The 26,447-nt window shown below is 37.3% G+C and overlaps 2 protein-coding genes across 2 annotated transcripts; both read left to right on the top strand.

The window, feature by feature from the left end:
• Window positions 1–444: 444 nt before the first annotated feature.
• Window positions 445–16,300, top strand: LOC138617193 (macrophage mannose receptor 1-like). The gene is made up of 31 exons (XM_069691953.1): window positions 445–508; window positions 893–1,249; window positions 1,624–1,794; window positions 2,058–2,213; window positions 2,414–2,536; window positions 2,942–3,079; window positions 3,177–3,356; window positions 3,858–4,012; window positions 4,639–4,752; window positions 5,171–5,286; window positions 5,416–5,564; window positions 5,654–5,856; window positions 6,611–6,729; window positions 7,060–7,132; window positions 7,239–7,392; window positions 7,626–7,664; window positions 7,772–7,935; window positions 8,048–8,109; window positions 8,528–8,625; window positions 9,115–9,257; window positions 9,404–9,509; window positions 9,897–10,024; window positions 10,405–10,479; window positions 11,301–11,403; window positions 11,753–11,982; window positions 12,430–12,595; window positions 12,923–13,093; window positions 13,175–13,291; window positions 13,494–13,652; window positions 14,672–14,701; window positions 14,793–16,300. The coding sequence occupies exons 1-31, from the start codon at window positions 445–447 to the stop codon at window positions 15,038–15,040; spliced, it is 4,311 nt and encodes a 1,436-aa protein (XP_069548054.1). The 3' UTR covers window positions 15,041–16,300.
• A 406-nt stretch (window positions 16,301–16,706) lies between these two features.
• LOC138617377 (macrophage mannose receptor 1-like) lies at window positions 16,707–26,257 on the top strand. Its single transcript, XM_069692347.1, has 22 exons — window positions 16,707–16,801; window positions 17,302–17,481; window positions 17,784–17,938; window positions 18,147–18,260; window positions 18,795–18,910; window positions 19,314–19,462; window positions 19,553–19,746; window positions 20,084–20,202; window positions 20,361–20,433; window positions 20,537–20,690; window positions 20,844–20,882; window positions 22,403–22,566; window positions 22,681–22,742; window positions 22,981–23,081; window positions 23,214–23,356; window positions 23,520–23,625; window positions 24,158–24,285; window positions 24,388–24,414; window positions 24,600–24,635; window positions 24,837–24,866; window positions 25,135–25,237; window positions 25,619–26,257. The coding sequence occupies exons 1-22, from the start codon at window positions 16,738–16,740 to the stop codon at window positions 25,621–25,623; spliced, it is 2,262 nt and encodes a 753-aa protein (XP_069548448.1). The 5' UTR covers window positions 16,707–16,737; the 3' UTR covers window positions 25,624–26,257.
• Window positions 26,258–26,447: the final 190 nt, after the last annotated feature.

The raw sequence follows: 26,447 nt of genomic DNA, 5'->3' as shown, positions 1-26,447 counted from the left end.
AAAGCTACAAGATGCTGAATTTCCAGCGAAGTTTTAGGAAATCACCCTCAATTAGACTTTGGTCTGTTGAGGTCGGTCTGTCTGCGATATGTGATAATGATAATATGAAAATACAAAGGATCACTCAATCATAGACTATGTGCCTGGATGGGAGGGTCTTGCATCCCGCAGTATATTACAGTAAAACAGATGAGTGTGTAAATGTTAGGAATTAAATTCAAGGAAATAGCCTCTTCCTGTTCATCAGAAGTCAAATGCAAAAACAAAGGTCTCGAGACATGATGCTGATGTATGTGAAAAGGTTGTGGTGATATGATGTGGCAGGATATGTCAATACTATAAAAGTCTCATCGCTCCACAATCGTGAACACAACTCCGTTAGTATCTGCAAACGATGCATGGATAAAGTCTTTGGCAACAGGAAAATTCAGACGCATCCTAAAAATGAGGATCACGTGGACATCCTTTATGCTCCTCTTTCAAACATTACGATATTTGGCTTTAGATGGTAACGTATTCCAACTTTTACATTTAAAGCTTCTTCTGAGCAGGTCATTCATATTCCATGATATACCTATCTATATGTGAGACTGTTGTGTCCTTAACTGTGTGTCTGTCTTACCCTATTTATGTAGACTTGCTACAGCTTAACCTAGAGGTAACTGGAGATATCTAATCATAAGAATTTTGTTTTCTTACTACATTTCTGTTTATTGTGTAAATAAATCTTGGTAAGTATTGTCCATATAATATAAAATTGAATAAGACACAGCTGAAACATCAATAATGACAATGATGAGTCTGACCAAATGATTGATTGAAGGATATTTCCAAATTCTTCTGCATTTCATCACAAACAGGAGTGTGTATTTGAACAATCTTTTCTCTGCAGATTCATTTTTTCAACTAACTAACAGGGCCACTGGTGTTTGTTTGGTCCAAACTTATCACTTCTGCCAATACTTACGTTGGACATCTGCTGCACGACTTCTGGATCCCTGGAACAAGAAGTGCCTGGGAGTCGAGGGGAAAAGTGTGGGGAGTAGTGTGAGCTTTTACGACTGTGATGAAACCAGCGAACTCCAAAAGTGGGAATGCAAAAATGAAACAGTGATCGCCCTCAAAGGCCAAGAGTTTTACATTAAGCTCACTGCATCTAACGAAGCTGTTCTCTCCAAAACAATTGGACCTAACAACCACTTCACAATTGTTGGGACAAACCGTGGTGCTTGCACAGTAACACATAGAGGTATTGTTGTTTGTCTGTAGTAACATCTGGTTATTTTTAAGGAATTTACAGTTCAAAGCTGGAAAAGCAAAGTTGATAGATTTTGTGATGATGTTTCTAAGGTGAAAGGCTATATATCAAATACATACAATAATTTAGAAGATTTACGCTATACGCTAGCTTTAGCCAACAGAGGGGCATACTTGCATGCATACTTATGCATTGCAAATTTGTGTTTACTGTCAAATTACTTAATGTCTGTTTGTTATATTTTAGGTTAAATTATGATTAAGAATTTTGGGGGGAGGAATTTGGTATAATATGTAGTAATTTTTGCTGGTGTTCTCAAACTAATCAAGTAATTATTTGTTTTGTTCATTTGTCCTTGTTTGCAGAATTTTACACCATTGAAGGAAATGCAGCTGGAAGGCCCTGCATGTTTCCTTTCCTGTACAACAACAACTGGTACTCAGAGTGCACTACATTTGAACCTCCAAACAAACGTCAATGGTGTTCGGTTGAAACAAAATATGAACATGGACTCTGGGGCTACTGCCCAACTAATTGTGAGAACTGGCTGCAAGACCCATAGTTTTGTCATTATTCAAATAGAGAATGCATGTTTTTTTTCACATACATTGATGTACAATAATGCAAAAATACAAATTCTGAAAATAATACTCCTAAAGACAAAGCATCATTTGATTTACACCCATCCCTTTACATTCATATTGGCCTCTAAAAAGAAATATTGACAAGGATGCATAAGCAGCAACTTGAAGTCACAAAAAATATATTCAATTTCTACATGCCTTTCAATATTTCACAGCAAAAGAAGACTGGAACAAACACATCACAACAGGAGCATATTACCAGCTCAACACACAGTCAGCTCTGACGTGGTCTGAGGCTGAGGCCAGCTGCAGACAGCAGAGTGCCTCCCTGCTCAGTATCACCGATCCTCACCAGCAGGCTTATGTCGCAGGTACGGCAACACTGACTCTATATTTCATGTACTGATGACAGAAGCTTTTGAAGAAAAGGCATTAAAAAAATACTCGTCATTTATTAATTTTCTGTTGTAAATGATTGATGATAATTCCATTTTTTGGTGCACCAATGATGGTTTGGATTATGGTTTGAGTCTCACACCCTGTCACTTTTCGTTTCCCGTGCCACTTGCAGCACTACTCGGGGCTGATAGTGGAAGACAAGGGTACAAGCTTTGGACTGGGATGACCCGGGATCCAGAACATGGCTGGCAGTGGTCAAATAAGAAGCCTTACCGTTACCTGAATTGGGACTCAGGTAGTTTTCTTTCCACTTCAGGAGTTTGTGTTAACAGTCAGACGGTATTAAGAGAAACTGTTATCAGTTTTATTAATAGCTACTTAAAAGCCCCAGCAGGGGCCCCTGTTATGCTGCAGATGTTTCTGGAAGCTGAGGACTTCTGACTGTTCAGCAATTTTGATTCTCAACAAACACTACAGTAAATTAATTTGTCACTGCGCTGGCGCCTCTGCTGTTTGCATTCAAATCTTATCACCCTTTGGAACAAATCAGTGTTTTATCATATTACCTGTGGAACTAACTGTGTTTAAAATTTTAGCTCAGCAAACTACACAAAAAAACCCCACTGTTTTTGAGAAGACGAAGATTCTGCAACATGAATTTGTGTCATCATATCTCATTCTAACCATCATCTTGTTTTAGGACATCCACTCTCTGATCCAGGCCATAACTGTGGAATCATTGATGGGGCCATACAGTTCTCCTGGCAAAGCTCAAAATGCAACAAGAAACTGGGCTACATCTGCTACAATGACGGGGTTTTGGCTCCTCCGACCCAAGGTAAAAAGTCTTGTCTCGTCTCTTCTCACAAGCAGTATTTTTTTTTTTTTTACAAACTAAGATATTGGTGACTCTGTTCTTCTCGTACTGTAAACAGCTGTTGAGACGGGATATTGCCCAAGTCCCTGGATACCATACAGCAGCCACTGCTTCCACCTTTACCGTACGAAGAAGACATGGTCTGATGCTCAGTTAGCTTGCCGTAAAGAAGGAGGGGAACTAGTGAGCATCCGCAATGTGGAGGAACAAAGCTTCATCATCTCTCAACTTGGATATGGTGTGATACTAACAAACAATTCTCTCACCTTTTCTCTGGCACCATCCTCAGGCAACACTTTATATAAACGTCTTTTTCAGTAGTCTCCTTACATATCCCACACCTGCTAGTGACTGATTAAGATCTTTACACTTGTCCCAACTGTTGAAAAACTTGCTCAGTAGTGAAATATAACTGATTACATTCACTCAAGTTCTCTTGATAGGAAACAATTTCAAATGTCAGATGTCTGACTTCCACCCAAAGCCTGCTGTCACCAAATGTCACACCAAAACTCTAAACACACGCCGCACAGAGCCTGATAAATGTTAATGTGAGCTATCTTATCTCTTAAAAAAGCCATTTATTGCTTTTAATGCACAACCAACCAGCACTTTCATAAAAGCCACTGACCCTCGATTTTGTGTCTAAAGCACACTCAAAATACTCTTGACAACCATCACAAGTTAGAGTGCCACAATAGGTTGATGGAAATGCTTTTTTTTTTTTTTCTGTCTGTAGCCTCCACTGATGAGCTGTGGATTGGACTGAATGACAGGAAGACAGAGAGACTGTTCGACTGGAGTGATCACTCCACTGTCAGCTTCACTAGCTGGGAGTTTGGGAGACCCGCTGTCGCCACTGACCAAGAAGACTGTGTTCTCATCAGGGGAGAGGTAAGGAGCCTCTAGTGGGAATGGTGCACTTGCAAGCTTCTGGTGAAATCTATTATTTGTCCAATGATAAAAATTAAACAAGTTCGCCTAGCTAGGCCCAGGACGTTTTGTCCCCATGAAGGTAAACTTGATGGTACAGCATGTTATGATGTTTTAGTGTGCTTTCACACCATGTGGCAACAGTCTGGGCTAGTTCCTTTCCTGTTACAACACAACAACCCCCCCAGCGTGCAAAGCAAGGTTGAAAAGGCAAGGTTTTTTTTTAGTTAACTGACCTCAGCTGCACTCAACTGGATTGCAAAATACAAGGCAAACTTTATCATCTGAAAACAGCAGTCAACCTCATATAATGTCTGTGTGGCTTAACAGGAACAAAACCAGCCGATTCAAATTAATCTTGTAGATAGCCTAGAATAGACAAGGGTCTGAATTGAGATAATCAGAAATAGGAGTAATGTTTGGGTTTCTACATATTTTAGGCTATGTAATCTACTATATATGATCATAAAATTGGATATATCAAAAGCTATTGGCTTTCATTCTTTTAATATACATTATAGTTTGCCTGTCTGTTGCTGCATCCAGTTACTCATGAATAAACATTTTATGGTATTTCTTTCTTGCAGAATGGGAACTGGGCTGACTGTGTCTGTGAGGAAAAACATGGTTTCATCTGTATGAAGACGAGTGCTTCTGAACCATCTGGAGATGAAGAGGACCAGAATATAGGCTGCGAAACTGTGTGTAACTTTCGCATTTAAATTATTTATTAAAAAAAAAAGAAAAAAAAGCCTGTCTCTGGTTAGAAATGTATTATTCACTAAACTTAAACACTAATGTTTGATCATACACATGTAGTACAAATGGGACACAATTTCAAGATAACGTGTGTATATATATTTGCACACACTATATTGAATTGAATATAATTATTTTAGTGAATAGGCAGGTAAGGACAACTGTTAAAACAAATTACAGGCTGAAAAGTGAAAACAAGCTATAGTCACCTGACATCAGTAAGCAACCATATCAAAGGTCTGGTGATTCAGTATATTGTGAGGTTTTACTTCTTGCAACCACATCATCGTCAGTCACAAACACAGACACTACATCAAAACAAGCTAAAGATGTTTTCCCATTTTGTTTTCTACAATCCAGGGTTGGAAAAGACATGGCTCCTACTGCTACTTTGTGGGGACCGAGACCAAGACGTTTGATGAAGCGAAAAACGACTGCAAGAGCTCAGACTCCTACTTGGCTGATGTTTCAACTGGGTAAAAACATTTATCATGACCCCAAACATGAGCATGTTATATTTCTAGAGGTCCAGGTGTAACTCAAACAAAGAAATAAATTCACCTTTGTATACCAGTCATTGTGAAATCCTGTGATCTCATTTCCAGGGTGGATAATGCCTTCCTTGTCAGCTTGGTGGGGCTGAGATCAGAGAAACACTTCTGGCTCGGGCTCTCAAACCAGAAACACATTGATGTTTTTGTGTGGACTAACACAGACTCTGTGAGATTCACTCACTGGAACGCTCAAATGCCAGGTATTGAAAATGATGAGCTTTCACTCTAAGATGTGTCTGAAAGTTGTTTTACAAATGACAGCTGACTATTTCTCCTTCGACAACAAAAGGCCACGAACAGGGGTGTGTTGCAATGGCAACTGGGATTTCTGCTGGCCTCTGGGATGTGCTGCCTTGTAGCAATAAGGAGAAGTATATCTGCAAACACCTTGCAGCAGGGACAGTTTTAACCCCTGTCCCGCCAACTGTTCCCTCCCCGAAGTGTGCAGACGGCTGGACTAACAACATTGGTTCAACAAAATTCTGCTTTAAGGTAAAATCCAATGCGGGTCAACTGTTTTTACCACATTTAGTGCTAACTGAACACTACGCTTGCAGTCATTAAAATGTACAATCGTATAAAAATGTACTGGTGGCCCACCACAAATACCTCAGCTCATATTAAAAATGTTTGGATGCTCGCAGTAAAGTTACCAAGACCAGCAGTCTACCTGTGGCACCACTAGCATTAGCAGTTAAACATTGACAAAGCACACGGGCTCCAAACTCCTCATTTGTGAAGGTACTAACTGAAGCCATATTAAAGATATTTAATTTACAACAGCAAGTGCCTTGAACAAATTTAGGCCGTTGATGTTTGGGTAACCCAAAGAAAATGTAAACCGTAAACAGTCAGTAGCGGCATTAGCTTAAAGATGACCCCATTTTCACTATTATGTAGCAAACTGACAAACACGTTGTTTTATTTGTGAAAATGCAGTGCTTTAAAGTAACAATGCTACTAAATAAAATAATAATAATAAAAAACTGTTTATAGTGTGTGGTAGAGTTGTGCCAATTTTGCCACAAAATCAACTATCAATGACTGAAGATGCTCAGTTTTAGTTATTTTTAAATCAGTCATTTTCACAAGTGACTGCTATTCCCAATAAGTAGACAATGAAAAAACATTGCCCAAGATAAGCCCATAGTTTTATCTTTTGAGGCATTCAAACATCTCAATATTGTATCAAGCTGAAACCATCAAACCTTAACTCACAATTGAACTTCTTCAACTGTGTTCAAAGTTGTATTCAGAGCATTCAAACAAGAAGACCTGGTATGAGGCCAGAGATTACTGCAGAGCAATCGGAGGAGACCTGGTCAGCATCCACAGTGATATTGAGCTACGAATTCAACCAAACTGGTACAGTATGACCTGGTCTACAATTCAGATATATGAGACACTATCATCTGTAAAATGCACCTTGTTCCAGTCTAAATCACACATTAGCACCATTCCAAGATAAATCTCATTCTTTTAAGATCAATCAATCCTCAAATCATCAATCATTGTTTTAAATAAATAATGAGTAATAAGCACGAACCTTGGCAGAAAATCTTGGTAGTGTATGGTCAATGGTAAATTATCCAAATGAGATTCAACAGATTTAATACAATGCTTTAACAACAAATCATTCTTCTAAAGCTTTTTACACAGATTAACATTTAAACCATGACTAAATCTGTCCTCTAGGCATATTACCGTCTGGATTGGACTCAGTGCCTCTGATCCAGTCAACAGTTATATATGGAGTGATGGATCCCCAGTAAGTTCAGTTTTCTTTCTCTGCAGCGGGTGATATAGTAGTGTAATTGTATAACTGTATAAATCTATGGATCATTGCATGTTTTGTTGTTTGTTTTTGTTTATAGGTAAACTTCCAACACTGGGAAGATGGAGAACCAAACAATAAAAATAATGTGGAATCTTGTGCTGAATTCAATCCATATAAGTGGTACAGAAGTGGGTCATGGAATGATGTGCACTGTGACAAGTACAATAACTGGATTTGTCAGATCCGTGCAGGTAAAGTATAGACGTAAATAGGTAGATAGATACAAAACTTTATTGCTCTAAAAGAATGATTCTTGTGTTACCGCAACAAGTTATGCAGGAATTGCCCAAGGTCACTTTTGACAATAGTGTCTTCTTCGTGTGTGTTTAAGTGCTCACAACTCACAACTAGAGGTTATCACTATCACTTTAATACTACATTCTGATAATACCACTGGATATGAATTATTTCTATATTGTTACAGGGGTCACGCCAAAGCCGACTCCACACCCTGTCACCCCAGGTAAGTGGACCAATGCATCCAAGTATGTGACCACACACAGATAGTATTCTTACATGATTGCTGCACATATACGGGGGATGTATGACATTTTTCGAACACGTTTTCAGAGTATAATAAGACATCTGATGGGTGGCTAGAATGGAATGGAAATCAGTATTACATTAACAGAAATGAGTTGGCCATGGGAAAAGCTCGCCACTTCTGCCAGCAGCGGCATGGTGACCTGGTAACTGTCAACAGTGAAGCTGAAAGTGTTTTTTTATGGAAACAGGTAAGCAGTGACATACTATATAAACGTTTGAAGAACAATAACCATGGCATTTCCATTCAATACAAAGTGAAACACACTGCTGATTTTAACATTTACCTTTGTCTGTGTGCAGATATCTCAAATGTATGGGTCTTACTGGATAGGACTGACTGTAGATCTTGACGGAACATTTCAGTGAGTATGAACTAAATACGAAAGACTTCTTGGGGAAAAAAACATTTCAAAGCTACATTATTTCAAGCGGTATAAGTCATGTCAAAAATTTGCAATTGAGTGTAACCTCACTGTAATTTAATGGTTTCATTTTCAATTAGGTAATGTTAAAAGGTTGGCCTGATTGTTGTACCATGGTGCAAATCTAAACTATTTTCTATAGTTGGTGGTTATTCAAGTATCACGTGATTAGAAACTCAATAATACTTTTTTTTGGTGAGAAATAGGGCTGCATCACAGTTAAACAAGTTGAGATTTCAACCTGAAAGGACAAACAAAATACAGTTTCAGCCTGTTGAGTTAATTAGTGTGTCATTGCGTTGATGGTATTTTCACAATGGGTTGTTTTTGAGAAATTTTCAACTAATGTTACATTAAGGTGGATGGATGGTTCCCAAGTGGTGTTTCAAAGGTGGGATGAAGGTCAGCCGGATTCCAAGTATGATGAGAGCTGTGCTCTCATGAGGTCTTCTGGTGGTGAGTAAACAAATATAATTCACTTTATCTGATATACATATAAAATATACATTCAACAGACCTGGTAGATTGGTAAAACACGTGTTTATCGTGGTAGCAGCTAGTGTGGTTTAATAATACAGCAAACACTTGTTCAGCAGCTACTTAGTCAGAAATACAAACAGAACAGCAGCTAGCAATTCTGATCGGGTGTAAAGACAGTGAACAGTTAATATTAAGGTTATCAATGATATAACCTTAATATACAAGTTACACTGGATCGCATGCATGCATTTATTCCTGTGAATCAATTGTGCGTCAGCAATCTAAATCTCTACTAAAAATTAAAAGGCTAAATACAGTAAAGAATGTAAATACGTAAAATGGCAAAAACAAAATGCTGTCAATAAATACTATCAAAAATTGGTAGTATCAAAGATCATATTTAATATATTTTTGGTATTAATGGTAATGTGTGTGTTGACTTTAATATCCTGAATTGTTTCACAGGGTTCTGGCATGATTATAACTGTGGATATGAGGTCGGCTCCATTTGTAAGCGCAATGGCTCACCACCTGCTAACACCACTGTGGCCCCTACAGAGCCTCTTAAAGGTGGCTGCCAACTCCCCTGGAAAAAATTTAACTCTAAGGTCAGATCTTTTTAGGGTATAATTTTTTGCCCAATGCTCTGTGATGTCAGATTTTATTTTAAGCTATTTTGTGGTGTGAGGTTGGGATACCTGGATTTAGTATATTTTTAGGAGCACTAAATCAACTTGTTATGTCTCAACTCTAGTGTTACAGCATCATCAACAACCAGAATTTAACGTGGAATGGAGCAAGGCAAAAATGCAGACAAATGGGTGCAAACTTGGCCTCTATTTCCTCAAGACACGTGGAAGGTTTGTTAGATGTCGTTGCTGGATTTTATTAGGTGACAAAAATGAAACAAAGCCTTCATTGGCTTTTATTTCTGATGTGATTGTTTTAAATGGAGGGCTTTTAATGGTTGTTCAGCTGGAAATTCAATAAATACTTAATTACAAAACAGCTTTATCAGGAATACAACACTTAAATGACTAATGTTTAACTATAAAACCAAAAATATGCTATTATCAGAGCTTTAGATTTAAATCAGTAAACTGATTTGAACAAGCCAATTGTTGCCATCATTTGCCAGCGTTATATCCTCTTACTAATGAGGTTAACCGTGAATGTTACTAATTTCTGTTATTGTGCAGTTTATGGTAAACCCACATGATGGAAATAACCGCTGTTTAAATTTTCAGTGTTTTTGATGTCTCAAATGGTGGATGCACCTACTAGAGACATGTGGATTGGTTTGTATCGTGTACATGGTCTTGAGTTTTACTGGACTGACGGGCAACCCAGGCAATATGTCAACTTTAATGTGAACGTAAGTGGACATAATCTGAATTCTGTTTTAAAATGTGAAATTACAGTATATTGTGTAGCATTTCTAATAATGTGTGTGTGTGTGTGTGTGTGTGTGTGTGTGTGTGTGTGTGTGTGTGTGTGTGTGTGTGTGTGTGTGTGTGTGTGTGTGTGTGTGTGTGTGTGTGTGTGTGTGTGTGTGTAAAACTGAGACACTTTGTTCCTCAAGTGTCGGTATGCCATTCTATTAGAGTGACAGTTTTTCAATAACATGATGAAATTACACTTGCACAAAAGTGTAACATGCATCAACTATACAGTCTATATTCATTATTTTTAAGAGTCAAATGCATTGGTATTCTTGATGATCCAATTTCTTTGTATTTATAAACATTTCGATAGGCTCAGCTGTGGAATTTCAGAAGGTGGATGATAGAGAGATACCATACTCAAAGACAGGTCAACTTTAATGTGAACGTAAGTGGACATAATCTGAATTCTGTTTTAAAATGTGAAATTACAGTATATTGTGTAGCATTTCTAATAATGTGTGTGTGTGTGTGTGTGTGTGTGTGTGTGTGTGTGTGTGTGTGTGTGTGTGTGTGTGTGTGTGTGTGTGTGTGTGTGTGTGTGTGTGTGTGTGTGTGTGTGTGTGTGTGTGTGTGTGTGCAAAACTGAGACACTTTGTTCCTCAAGTGTCGGTATGCCATTCTATTAGAGTGACAGTTTTTCAATAACATGATGAAATTACATCATCAGTTCTGAAAACTTAACTGTTATTACTTTGTAAATGCACTGAATGGGTGGTGAAAAATGCTGCCCATAAATAGTATCTTTATTTTGTAATCACTCAAATCACAGTTTGCTTTAGTGACAGCTATATTTTTCATTAAACTGCAACAACAGCTCCAAATGTTGAAAAAAAAAAAAAAAAAAAATGGAGTAAAAATTTAATTGAAATTCAAGTTTTGTGACAGAGGTTCCACACTGTGGCAATGCTCTAAGCATGTGAATTTAAAATAATATACGCTCCTCATTAAGTGAAGTACAAAGACAGAAACTTGTCGCAGACCCTCACACCGATCATCAAAACTATTGTATTATTACAGATATTTCTTAAATCAATTTACATTCGCAGACCATCAATGCTGTCACAACATTTTCCATTAATTTTTCTCCAAAGGATAAGAGGTCTTCAGTCAAAAAGATCATAGTATTATAGTCATTAGAAGAATCCTCAATGTTCTTAATCACTAGCAGTGTCTTTTCCTCATTAATCTCAGTCTCTGTCTCTGCAGAACAATTGTGCTGTGATCAATACCAGTCCTATATTTGGTATTGGTAAATGGACAACCAAGTCCTGCAATGACACCAACGGATTTGTTTGTCTTCGAGATGTTGGTGAGCCCATTTCTACCCAGGGCAGTTTGTGGAACAGCAAATATTTGCTGTGCTACTATATCTGTTAACAACCATCTTTCATCAGGGCTTAATCAGACTCTTTTTGACCTGCTTGCTTTCTCCTTTCCCAAAATATGAAAAACCTCTCAAAAATATGTTAGCTACTGTATAAAGTGAATACAAAAAAATACATTTTCATAGTTTTAAACTAATACTATCCATGGCACAATTTGTACTAAAACACAATTTTTAGTCCTGTAATCAGGTTTTAAGTATTCTATTTTCAGAATTGCTGTACAGTATTTTGAAACCAGAAACATAATTATTTTTCCATTCTCATCCTAAATAGACCCATCCCTCCCAGACTCCCCTGAACCAACAACTCCTAACTACCTCCAAATACTTAATGACTCCATCAAAGTTGTTCCTCAACAAATGAACTGGGATGCAGCGAAGAAACACTGTGAAAGTGATGGTGCCAACCTGGCTAGCCTGCGAAATGAGTGGACGCAGGCTTATGTTGAGCTGCTGGCTTTGAATCTCAAGGCTCCTCTATGGCTTGGACTCAACAAAGAGCAGGTACAGTACTGAAAGTCTCTAAAAATTAACATGTAAAAAATGGGATGGCTAATCCCTGTTGGCTACCTACTGACTTGTTCCAAGGAAAAAATTTTACCCCACACAATATAATTTTGTAATTACAAAATATATTACTATGTGATGAAGCATTAAAGCTATAGTGCTGGAATTTTACGTGTTAAATTGTTTTTCCCACGAGAACTCTTTCAGCTGTAAAACAGTGGATGAATTTTTTGAGCATCACAACCCATGCGACATGACTTGTTCAACAGTCAGGGTTTGATCCATTTGGTGCGATAACATGTATGAGTATGCGATTGGATTATTCTATCCCCATTCAAGTTTGGCAAGGAATTGAATATAACCCATAATCATTTTTACAGATTTTCTAGGACAAAAAGTTGACGAATGAAACTGAATGCACTTTGATTTAATCTTTGCTTTTAGACCAATGGTTATTTCAGTTTTATTGATGGCTGGCACATGACATTTACTCACTGGGGTGAAGATGAGCCAAGCAAGAACCAAACTTGTGTCTATGTGGATGTGGATGGAAAATGGAAGACCGCCTACTGCAATCAGACCATCAGCAGTATCTGCATGAAGTCTACAGGTACAACCAAAATTAGGCAAATGTTAATTCAAATAAATATCTCATCCTAAATGCCGCCATGTCTCAACTTCAAGTTATTTACTTGTAAACAATGAAACATCTCCCGCAATGAACATTGTTTTAATATAAGATGGTTTTAAGTCCACTTTGCACTTGAATTGTTCCCAAATGTAAACTGTATTGATAGCATGCATTTATGTTTGTATACTTTTCGATGTTACATGGTTGTACTCAATAACTCACAAGTACTTACATGCACTGGATTTTGAAGTATCAGAATATGTAATTAGTTCATCCTATCGTCATCATTGTCTCTTTCCTTCACAGATGTGCCGCCACCACCACAGGCAACTGCTTTTCCAGGAATTTGCCCCGAAGACCCAGATGAAACAAACGGAAGGCAGAATTATTTCTGGTTACCATTTAAGGGTTACTGTTATATATTTTTCACAAATGAGAGACAGTGGGCAGATGCATCTGCTAGCTGTGTGAGACATGGTAAGTGTTTTCTCTGAGCGATACTTGATGGCAATAAAATGCATACGGTTTTCATAAGAAAGGCTTTTTTGTTTTGTGAAGGTGGAATGCTTGCCAGTATTGAAGAGCCGTCAGAACAAGAATTTATACAAAATCAAGTGAAAACATTTCAAGACACGTACACGTCTTTCTGGATGGGCCTGTATAAAACTCACAAAGGTACTAGCACATTTTCGGTTCTTATAATGAAAAGAAATATGAACTGATGAAGATAGATATTTTTGGAAATAATGCTTTGGGTTTAAAATAATTCGTTTTTCACTATTTTTTTCTTTCTAAATCTATTTTAGTTGTTCACAAGGCATGGCTACTTTTTATATTATAGCACAAACACATCACTTATTTGTCTCTTTGTCTCCAGCGGAGTGGCTATGGTTGGACAAAACAGTCATGGATTACACTAACTGGGGTGAAGGTGAACATGACGACGACAGCTTTGGAGCGATTAGTACATCAAATGGGATCTGGAAGTCAGACAATAAGGAGTATTATAGACCATACATTTGCAAAACACCCAAAGGTAAAGTAATCCTCATACGAACTCAATTTGAACTCTAATGACGTTTTTCGCAATGCTGAGATGAGACTGCAGAATTTTTGTCTCATAAGATGTCTGACTGTCGGATTTGGCGATCGTAGAGTGACAAACTGAAAACTTCACTGTCAGTAATGTGGGGTCACAAGACTGAATCTAAATATAAAAAGACAATTAACAGATAATGTGAAGAACTATCACAAGCAGTATAGGCTTTACTGTATTTGAGTCAATACTCGTGTTTTACTCAATATAAACACCCTAAAAGCAAAAAGATGTTACTTTTTGGCATTTTGCCTTTATGAAGAGGTGAGCATCACATAGAAAAAGGAAATGTGTAGAATGACATGTAATAAAAGTCTGGCTGGCCTGAAATCAAACCAGGGACTACCTGCTGACGGTATTTGCAACCATGTGGGACGTGCCCTTACCACCTAGCTATCGGTCACCCCAGAAGGATATTTTTACACTCCAGCTGCTGAGCAAGATACATATTTAATGTTTGATGCTCAAGAGACTGTGTTGGCTGAGAGACAGGGTAGACTATATGTTTGGAACTGACGAATTACAGTTGTTTCTCTTTTATTACTTGCCAGAAGGATGTACCTTGTAAGTAATCGTAAAGTGCCAGGGACTGACTTCACTGTTCCAATTCATAAACAACAACGAGCAACAAATGTTTACTATGTTTTATATAAGATTTATATAATGTTTTATGAAGGAAGGGGAACCCTCCTCACCACCCAGTTTGTACAAAAAGGATGAGTGTGTAGGCGAGCGGCATGTGTGCAAATGGTGACATTTGGTGCATGAGTGGTTCTCTTCAATGTTGACACACTTAACTCAACAAACTAAACAAACATACTTGTCAAGCAAAAAAATAAGCTTGCTCAGTGCTAATTTTTGTTCCCCTCAGAGGATTTTGTGAAGTGTAATTTTGGAGAACAATTGTATCTTTTATTAAAGTGCGTTGACTGATCATATTTCCCTTTTTATCCCTTTAGTATTACCACCAAAGCCATCACCATCAGCTCGTAAGTAACACCTAATCTTTTTTATTTCATTCCAAATTGTGAAAAAATTCTTTTGGCTGATCATCATCTATTTTCTTTATCTGTGCAAAAGCTGGATTACCTCACGATCATCCTGGCTTCATAAGTTTGGTGGTTCTGCTCGTCATTGCTGGGATTGCAGTGGTGGCAGTCTTCTTCCTCTACAAGAAGTTTGGTCATCACTTACCCATCCCGGATGAGTTAACCACCTTCGACAACCCACTCTTCAGCATTAAGAGGTCCCCACCTGAGCTTATCGACACTAAACAACTGCTGGAGAATGCAGAGGAAGAAAACACTGAATCTGTGATGACTCTGTAAATTAAAGAAACAAAAGAGTCTAACTGGAAATATTCTCTATTTAGGGCCCAATATTATGAAATCATTTTTAACTGCATATTTTATAATTACTAAGAAGAAACTGATTGAATGTACAGTGAAATCTTTTTTTGTTTTTACTTTATTGTTGTAACTGAGTGTGTGTTTATATTTGCACCTGTATAAAGCAGGAGTGTAATGGTACACCCAATTCAGTTTGGTATGTAACTCAGATTTGGGGTCATATTTTGATAAATTTTTTGTAGTAGGCAAAAAACAAATAAAAATTTTTTTTATAGAATAACATTGTCATTTATGCTCAAATGCACGGCAAAACTCTGACTACTACACTCCCAAGTTTAAAATAAATGGAATAGAAAATGTTCATTAAGAAAACATTTTCAATTTCAGCTTTAGAAGTGCACTAAATAATGGTGCCACCCTCAACAGTTATCAGTCGTCAACACTGAGCCATCTTGTTTGAATGAACTTTATTGAAACTGTCACGGGACAAAACCAACTGTGATTGTAGCGTCAGTTAGCACGTTGGATAAAATCGCACAGTACCATGATTAGGTACAATCAACTACCTCATTTTAGCACACAAAGTATACTTTAGTCTGTAATTGTCATCAGGTATGCGTGCCTAAGATTGAAGTTTCAAAATCAAATTACTACTTCAATAAAACACTTCTCTCCCTTTGGGCTATGCACACTAGCCTAACTCCTCTGCTGTTTTTGCAAGCCAAAAGTTAAAGGTATGGGCCAAGGAGAACAGATACTCAGAAATCCTATCACTAGCTGGTCTCCTGTTTTATGAATCCCTGGTCTTATCCAAATCTCCTAGATCAACTGACACTGCATTAGCCTCCAAAGCAGCAGCTATAACCATGTTGTTTCATCAGGAAAGGTTTTACACAGAAATGACAAACTGCTTGTCTGCATGGCTTTAGCCTGTGAAACCCAGTCTTAAAGATTACATCCTGCAAGTACATTAATTAGCCAAATAAATACGAGAGACAAATCACATTGTTGCCTGGATTAAGTTAACTGTTTTTTATGTATAGATCCAGCTATACTCTGGGAGTGACTATTTTGTACAATGTGAAATTTCTGAGATGGCGTTCCTCATTTAGCTGTGGTGGTCTGCTGCTGTTGAAAGCATTTAGAGAATACACTGTATATGATTGTAGATATAGAATCACTTGTAATTACTTTAATGTAAACCAGTGGGGTTGTTAATGAAGAATGTAAAAGATAAAATAAAACAATCACAATGACAAATCAAAAATCTTTTGCACTAGTTAATATATTTGGTATCTGTATAGACTGACTGTCTCTTTAGAGGTCACTTACGATCCAAATAAAAGCATTTGCTGCTTCCCACATTGGGCTGTTTGTTTTGAAGTGGAATATATGCACATAGTAATTTTCTTCTGAGAATGCAGCATGAATTACAACGAAACAACCAAGTGTGTAAATATCAAAAAGCTGGAACCCATTAAAAAAAAAGAGAGAAAAAAAAAAGCCCCTCCTTGCTCTTTTGAGACAAGGCAAACAAAATGTCATGACGACATGACGAGACGGGATGTGCCAGTCCTATTTAGACTGCTGTTGCAAAATCATTAACACAACTCCTAAATCCGCTGCAAGGCATGCTTGGCTAAAGTCTTCAGCTCTACGACAGAAGAGTCCTAACCATGAAGATAACTTGTGCAGCCTTTGTGCTCGTCATCCAAACATTCCATTGTTTGGCTTCAGATGGTAATCTATTCCAACTTTTCATTTTAAGTTTTTGTGAGATGAGTTGATGTACAGTCTAATCTGCTTGTTAGGTTTCAGTTTATTCAATTAATAATTGTCAGTACTTTTGTCAAGGTAATATAAAATCATATTAGAATGATTAGTGTGCAAGTGAGTTTATATTAAAAAAAAAAGTGTTCTATATATTAAACATTTCAACTAATTTACAAGGCTGCAGGTTTTTCTTTGGTTAAAACATATGGCTACTGCCATTGCTTAATTTTCTAATAATAATTTTTCTCAATTAGAACTAAATGTAGCGTTTCCCCGAACATTGTTAGGCTGCCTGCCAAAGGGAAATACTGAAATGGATCCTTAAATATCTTAAAGGCGCTATGTGAATTGATAATTAATCAGAAACGTAACTAATGACATAGAAAAACTATTTTGTCATTTGGTTTCAGGTTACTTTACATCTGTCTGTCACTCACTGCTTTTATCTTTTTGTTTTTCATGATCAGCTGTTGGGATAGGATTATGTTCGGAACCATGGTTACCCTACAATGGCCACTGCTTTCTTCTTAATCGGACGCAGAAAGCATGGTCTGATGCTCAGGTAGCTTGCCGTACTGAAGGAGGGGACCTTGTGAGCATCCACAATGTGGAGGACCAACGCTTTATCATTTCTCAACTTGGATATGGTATGAGAACAATACAATAAAAGAAAATTGCTTTTAAGGAAGAAGTGCTGACAATAGAGATCAACAAGCCCTTGGACTTTTCATCCATCGGTTCTTTCTGACATTGTTAAAACAATACCTGGGCACCCCTGTGACCCCACTGCATGACTCACACAATATAAAACAGACAAGATATAACCAGTTCAGAGCTCCACAAGAAAGAAAACACAAGAATACAAAGTGCAAATGTTTGCTATTCATGACAGATTAAGATATTGCAAATTGTTCACGTGAACTTAATCTTCTTTTCTCCATGTCGGTAGCATCCACTGATGAGCTTTGGATTGGCCTGAATGACAGGAGGACAGAGGGGCTTTTTGATTGGATTGACTCCTCCGCTGTCAACTTCACAAGCTGGGAGTCTGAGAATCCAACTGTCTCCAATAATACAGAAGATTGTGTTCTCATCAGTGGAGAGGTGCATCATAAGGATTTGGTGTACATACAGTACTATTTATATTCATATGCACACAACATACACAATATAGAGTCTATGTTGTGCATATGTATACATTTACAGCATGAGATTAAATTTGTACTGTTGTTAAACTATGGAATTTATGGACATTTGATACATTAACACACTGACCGTAATAAACTCCAATGAATCTGGTACTTTGTTGCAGAAGGGGAACTGGACTGATCGTGTGTGTGATGAGAGACATGGCTTCATTTGTATGAAGACGAGTGTTTCACTACCCATTGGGGATGATGCGGAGCAGGACAAAGGCTGCAAAAAGGTGTGTTGAATTTACTTAGTCTTAACTATTTTGAATCTCTAAAGCTTAACCTGGCTGTAGTGCCTGAACTTCCGGGCATATTACTCACTCATAAGCTTATCAGGGCTTTTGTGACACGATGTTTTGAAGCTGGCGAAGACGTCAGTGCTCCAAGCAGTTTACAAAGACCAAAACAAACAGCTTGCTTAACAAAAAGCACTGAATTCTATATTTATTTGTGGACAGTAACATAGTATTAAATAAATGCTGTTTAATACAGGTGATATGTTGGGTTTGTATTTTTCAGCTTGTTTTAGACTTCCCGTCAAGTGGTCAAAAAAATCCATTAATTGAACTTTAAACAGAACTTTAGACTCTGGAATACTGTTTACAGAAACTTTAAAGCTACAGAATAGTTCTGTGGTTAAAGCTGTTTTCGCATTTTGAAAAGTGACACATACTGTATATGAAGGAAAATTTCTTTTGTCATTCTAAAAAAAATAATTAATCACAGTAAGGCTTTCTTTACTTCTTTTTTTTTGTCTATCAACCCAGGGTTGGAGAAGACACAGCTCTTTCTGCTTCTTTATAGGAGAAGAGACCAAAACATTTGATGAAGCTAAAGATGATTGCAAGAGTTCAGATTCTTACTTGGCTGATGTTTCAACTAGGTAAGAACTTCTTTTCTTTTTTTCAAAAAAATGTTATGGGCACACTTCAGTGGTGGGTGAAAGTTTGTGAACACTTTTGAATTTGTTATATTTCTGCATAAATACCACCTAAAATATCATCATATGTTCAGACAAGTCCTCAGCATAAGATAATGAGAATTCATTCAAAGAAATGAGACACAAATATCCTACTACTGCAGTTACATCCAGTAACTGCTATTTCTTTACTTAGTTCCTGTGCATCCATTATATTTTTGCCTGATTTGTTTAATTGGGTTCTCTTTTGTCTACTTTAGAACTTGTGTAAAAATGTAGATTTAAAAATATGATTTAAAACAGAATGTAAACAACTGGGTGATAACACCAGATATGTATTTGGTCCTGTTCTTGAAAATATTTCCAGCGTGGATAACACATTTCTTGTGAGCTTGGTGGGGAAGAGACCAGAGAAATACTTCTGGTTAGGGCTTTCAAATCAAAACAACATTGATGAATTTGTATGGACAAATGAAGACTCAGTGAGATTCACACACTGGAATGCTGAAATGCCAGGTTTTTATAAATATTTAACTCCAACGGTAAAATGTTGCAAAAAGTAGCCTCATAATTAACATTTCACAATTTCTCCCTCAACAATGCAAGGTCCTCGACAGGGCTGTGTTGCCATTAACGGGACTTTTGCTGGCCTCTGGGATGTGCTTCCCTGCAACAATAAAGAGAAATACATTTGTAAGCAGCCACAGGAGCCAGTTTTAACCCCAGCCCTAACCACTCTTCCTCCTCCCAAATGCGCAAACGACTGGACCCAAGTCGGGGAAAGAAATCAGTGTTTTAAGGTACAGACAGCCCACCTCAGCTTACAGGACACCTTTAACTTGATCGGGTTTTCCTCACTCACAGACAAACATATTAGGGATTTCAAGCAAAAATTCTATTTGAAAATTGGCCAGAACTAATTGACTATGAATCCAATATTTAATATTTTGAACAATATGCAAAATATACTACATGTACCATGATTGAGATATGGGAAAATGGATATATGACTGTGCTATAAATTACACACGGTTGAAACCACTCCAATACTCACAAATAAATACATACATGCACACATACCAAAGCTTTGCCTTTAAATGCTTAATGTTGACCCTCTTTGTCTTGTTTGGTCTTAAGTTGTTTGAGCGCTTTTTCGGAAGGAAGACCTGGTATGAGGCCAGAGATTACTGCAGGGCTATCGGAGGAGACCTGCTCAGCATCCACAGTATTGCTGAAAAACATTTACTCCCAGAGAGGTACAGTGTGAACTGGCAAATTATTCAATTTCTGAAAATACAAAACAGGTTGCAACAGACTTTGTAGCACAATGAGAGTGGAGACAACTAATTAGTTTGGAAAAGCTTTACCAACTGTTTTTAATTTCAAATAATCAATTTGAGTTTGTCCATTATAGCATAGATAATGTATGGATTGGACTTAGTGCTCCTGACCCAGATGCCGGTTATGTATGGAGCGATGGATCTCTAGTAAGTAAATACTTTTCTACATCTACTTAGTTTAGGAGACACAATCAAATAGACAATTCAATTATAAGTTACTAGTAGTTTTAATGTTTGCTTCTGTTCACAGCTGCATTTCAAACACTGGCAGCCTAGACAGCCAGACAATGCAAATAATGTGGAATCTTGTGTGGAATTTAAAACTTACCGCCGATACATGAGTGGGTCTTGGAATGATGTGCACTGTGAGAACAAGCGTGGTTGGCTGTGCCAGATTGGTATAGGTAAAATGACGGACACATTTTAACACCAAACAAAAACGTGTAACTCTTTTGCAACATTTCTTGGAGGTTAAGTGAACGAGCCTAACTTTACAATGTCTACCACTCCATTGGTCTTTTCCGTGTTCTGAGTTTAATTATCTTTTGCCTATGCAGGAGTGACCCCAAATCCTCCTCCAAGCCCTTCCCCTCCTGGTGAGTGGGCCCATTCTCCATTGCAACCACAGAGAAAATGTCAAAATTCACTTTTAGCGCAAAACCTTTTATTCTACTGCATGCTTTGAATTTGCTGTCAAATTCCATCATTTATTAGTGGCCATCCCTCTGAGCTACATTAGTGTGCTTTGTTTTTGTTTTGATGTTTCCCTCTTCACTCTTTTCTACGTCCTCTATTTTTTTCCCAGTACTCTGTCTCCTCTGCTTTATCTCTTTACTCTTTATAGTAATAAACTTAATTATAAACTGTGCGTGTCAAGAACTAAGGCAAAGCAGAGAGATCTTAGCACCCAAACAGGCCAGTGACTGCCACTTTGCAATTATTGGATAAATTGTATGAGACATCGCTTAAATGTGTTTGGGAATTTCCTGCATTATTAGAGCTTGATAGAATTGATGAAATTATGCGTAATACCTGCAGTCCTGCAGTAAGATTCAGGCCCTATGTAATTAGCTGAAGTAAAAAAAGAAAAAGAAAAAAAAGAAACAAGTAAAATATTCAGTTTAGATCAGTGATTCCATGTTATTGTCAGGTGTTGCACTAAATTAGCCAACAATAGCATTTAGTTAGGCCTGCCCAAAAAATATTTCACAACCTATTGCTACAACTTTTGCCCTGCTGATGGCACTGGAGAAAAAAAGTATAAGGGCCTGATTTACTAAAGGTTTCTGTGCGTAAAATCACGTGCAAACGCCACTCCACCCGCAAAAAAAATATCCAAGCAGATTTTCTAACGACGTGCAGCGAGGATTGAGTCTTTCAAATGTGCAATTTAACACACGTTGTCCATTTTGCGAGTTTGCCTGAATGCATATGTAATATTGGGCGTTTCTGATTGAAGGTGCAAAATACTGGGAGGGAACATGCAAACAGAACAACTTAGCACCCGCAACGATATTTACTAAACCTGAAAGTAAGAAACAGGAGAAGTGATTGTTGTGTATTTTAGTACGGCTGAAAGGCATGTATTAATCAGGTGCGCAAATCTGGAGAGACGGCCGCTTTTATTGTGGCGAGAAGGAGACGCAGGAGAAACTAAAGAATACGTCGAGAAAGTGGTTTTACACCCGTGGAAACATTTTTTGAGATGACGACGGGAAAGATTATTCAGACATATTTTTGCCGATAATTTCCTACGAAGCGTTTTATTCTTGTTATATTTCTTAACTTCAATGGGATCAGATTTCGTTTTGCGGTCGTTCTGTGTTTTTCATTGCTGGAATCTCTTTAACACACGCAAACCCCTCATTTAAATACAACGATTTGCGCCTGATTTGAATGATGCAATTACTCTTCATAAATCACCCGCAAAACGGATGCAAAAAAAACAAAAAAAGTGCAAACTTTAGTACAATTTAGTACCCGTTATTTGAGATCTTAGTAAATCAGGCCCTAAGAATCACCGAAGCCTATTAGATTCAACCACGAGGGACCATGAAAAAAGGCAACTGGTACTTCAAATCTTCACTTATACTGGAGGTATATTAACATGTTTCAGAATACAATTGGACCACAGATGGGTGGATGGAATGGAAAGGGAATCAGTATCACATCAACAGAAAAAAAAAGGTCATGGAAGATGCTCGTTACTACTGTCAACAGAGGCATGGCGACCTGGTAACTATCAACAGTGAAGCTGAAGGTGTCTTTCTATGGAAACATGTAAGCAGCAACCTGTAACATTGCTGACAGTCATTCGTCACTGCATTTAAACTCACATATCCAAGCATACTGAAATTCATGTATTGCTGACCGTATCCCTTCTTCTCTGTGTAGATAGTAGACAACATCTGGCCTACCTGGATAGGCCTGAACGTACATCTTAATGGAACTGCTAAGTGAGTATTTTGAATAATAACATATACAAAAAAGTGAACATAAAGTTTCAATAATACGTGACATATTGCTGATTTGATTGCTTGAATAATGTATTATGCTGTGTGTAATTTACTGCAAATAAAAATTGAAAAAAAATTACAGGAAAAAAAGACTAACTGAAAAAAGATAATCTGAAAATAAAAGTGAAGGTACAATGAACGTGTCTTTTTAAATGAACTCTTCTGGTTTTCCAAAAAGGTGGATGGATGGCTCTCCACTCGTGTTCCAAAGGTGGAATCGAAATCAACCTGCCTTCCCAAACAATGATGAGAATTGTGCTGCCATGACTCCCTCTATGGGTGGGTTAATAGCATACTTTCACACAATGACAGTAATGACAAAAAAAAAAAAAAAAAAATCTGAGATTAAATTTAAATGTAAAAATGTTAATAGTTTTTGATGAAATATATTTATTTTGGATTGACCCGCAGGATTCTGGGATGCTTACAACTGTGGGTTTGAGCACAATGTCATTTGTAAACGCAGTGGATCACCACCTGCCAAAGCAACCGTAGCATCAACCTTTCCTCCGAAAGGCAGTTGCCCCCAGAACTGGAACAATTTCAATTCAAAGGTCTGAGGACACTCTTATGTAGCCTTGTTGAGATACAATTGAATTAAACAGATTGGGATTACTAGTGCCTGATAGTACTGCTTCATAAATATGGATTTGTGGGTAAAGATGAGCAACCGCGCTTTTGAAACATCGTACAAAGTTGGTGATTCTTATCCTACAGTGTTACAGGATCATCAACAGCCCGAAGGAAACATGGCAAGGAGCGAGACAACAGTGTAGAAACATGGGAGGAAATCTGGCATCAATCCTCTCGCCTGCTGAGCAAGGTCTGTTTTACATATTTTGTATACAGTTTTAACAGTCATAACAATATTATTATTATTACATTCTTTGTCAGCCCTAGAACTCAAACTGTTTTCTGATTCTGATGTATACATTTAAATAATGAAATTGTTAAACCTGTGACAACTAGTCAACTCCTAGCTTGACGACTATTAGGAGAAACTTAAGTCCGGGGCACCCAAGTCTGCTCTGCTTCAATGGAAGGGGATACTCAACTCAACGAAATCTGACCTTTTGTACAAAGGACTTAACATCATCAGTGCCACACATTTGCTTGAATTTTAATGCCGACTTGGCTATTGTGCCAAATGTTCAAAAATTCTTCTTAACCTTCATGTCATAGCACCTTGTGTTAAATGTTTCTAAATCCTAAAATCTTTCAGGTTTACCTGAAAATATGACAGAGTTTTGGTGTTGTCTCAGACTTTTGGGCCCAACTGTGTATCTGAATCAAACGAAACTGGGGACAAAAACCTGAAAAAAAACTTAATTCTTCAATATTTGCTACATTTGCAGCGTTTCTGACATCTAAAATGGCCAAGGAACCAGTTACAGACCTGTGGATTGGTTTTACTAATAAAGGTAGTAATTCATATTACTGGACTGAAGGGCGACCAGTACGATACAGGAACTGGGGCACTGAAGTAAGTGGGCACTGTTATTTTTGGGTTACAATGTTAAGTATGCAAATTATGTGAAACGATATGTTTGTGTTTTTTTTATAACAATCTGTCTTTCTCTTGTAGGAGGAGTACGAGGACATTTTGCATGGGGTAACATGCTCAAACTTTTGTGTACTAGGGGCATAACTGTATCAGTTAGTCTGAACAACAGAGGTTTTACCTCAAGTACACACAATATTAATTTGGTTTCATGATCAATTATACACATCTGTATTGTTTATAATACATTTTGGTGTATTGCTCAATATCTCTGACATGCTCATTTTCCATTGCAGTACTTTTACGATTTACAAGCAATGTTGCCTGACGAGGTAAAACCCTTATGATCATTTGATTGTAATGCGCACTCAGTTTTTATTGACCTGGAGCAAAATACATCACACTTTGACTACAAGCTATGTTTAGAGTTATATCCAGTAATCCATATTGTTCTTGATATATTTTTAATATATTTTCGGCTTGTGCATTGACAAACATTTCTGACATCTGGATTTTTTTTTTTTTTTTTACAGCAAAACGATTTTAAACTCCCTTTTCCATCGGTAATACATCCTTTACACACACACACTTCAGTTGCTATTACTGGGAATTTATGTGATAACCACACACAGTCTGTCAAAAATGTATCACTGTTAGCACTGTAAAAGGTAAAATAATGATTCACATGACTGGCACAAGAACAACAAGCTTCAAATGATGCTTTTGCACAATTTCATCTACTCTATCTGCAAAATCAGATAGATCATAACCCCTGCAAGAGACCTTGATGTTTCCTCTTTGCTTTATGAGTTTTTCTTTGTGACCCACCAGACACATTGTGCTGCAATGACTATTAATCGTGACATTGGCATCGGGAAATGGGCCCACACGTTTTGCTATCTGACCAATGGATATATCTGTACTCGAAATGTTGGTGAGCTAACATTTTTATATTCAAGCATTTTAATGCATGCATTATCAAATTTGGTTGGGTAATTATACCTCTTTAAACTACCAATCCTATTGAAGTAACTGATGATTTGTTGTGTGTTTTTTGTTTTGTAATCAATATTTCACAGTGGTGATATCAAGTGATAATAAAAATGTAACACGTGTTCCACTGTATTTTAGTTATAAGCTAAGTCAGAAAGAACACTTTCAAAATTGGGTGAATGAATAACTTCATATTACTGAAGAAAATAAAAAAATGATGAAAACTCTGCAGCATCTAAACAACAATGCTCCTGAACTTAATATAAATGGAAATGAAATTATATTTGTCTAATTTCTCATCTTCTATGTCCTGAATCTGTAGAGTAAGTCCAACTACAACGGATCCTCAGACCGGTGGCCGTGTAATTTTGACAGTGGTGCTGGTCATTATTGCGGTTGCCACAGGAACAATCATCATCTTTTTTTTCTCTTCAAGAAGTCTGGCATTGGCCCATCTATCCCATGCGGGTTAACTTCTGTTGACAACCCACGCTTCTTTAGCAATGACCGGTCTCACGCACGTCTGGTGTAAATCAATAAATTGGTACCACATGTGAAAGAGGACATTTGGCAGTTTGCAGTCAGTGTCCGTGAAACAGTACATGAATCAATTTACATTTCACATGTAAATGTCTATGACAATTTCAAATTATTTTGATTTCCTTTTTATTGACAACTACAAATTTACAGACAAACCGAGTGTACGGGGGAGGGATGTGTTTTTTTTTTGTCTTATATGATATGCTTTTCAAATTAAAGTAAATATCACACCACAGGAATCTCCATTGAATGCTATGTTCCACGTTTGCCAAAAAAGAAAAGTTTTTGTTAGGATTTTGAGCATTTACAGTTTTCGTCAACCACTGGCAAAAAATACTGTAATTCATATCCTTCTGCTGGTTGTAATAACTGCTAATTCCTTGGTTTTAAATGAAAAATAAAAAATTTTAACATCTATAAATCTGCTGAATTTGTGATACCTTTTAAAGAAGACAATGTTTACAAAGTACTGAAGAAATAACCTTGTAAGACAGGACGAGGAACACGCGTAAATTTATTTATTTTTTTTCTCTGTTTCTTCTTTATAAATATCCAAGATCTGATTTTTGATTTCCTTAACTTTGGTCAACATTTGGGAGTCCTGAGTCTCG

This window comes from Brachyistius frenatus, unplaced genomic scaffold (genome assembly GCF_029030835.1).
Source record: "Brachyistius frenatus isolate BFR_SWC_R1_liver_20210118 unplaced genomic scaffold, ASM2903083v1 Contig_12, whole genome shotgun sequence".
Taxonomy (NCBI): Eukaryota; Metazoa; Chordata; class Actinopteri; family Embiotocidae; genus Brachyistius; species Brachyistius frenatus.
This window is presented reverse-complemented; position numbering and strand designations above follow the sequence as displayed.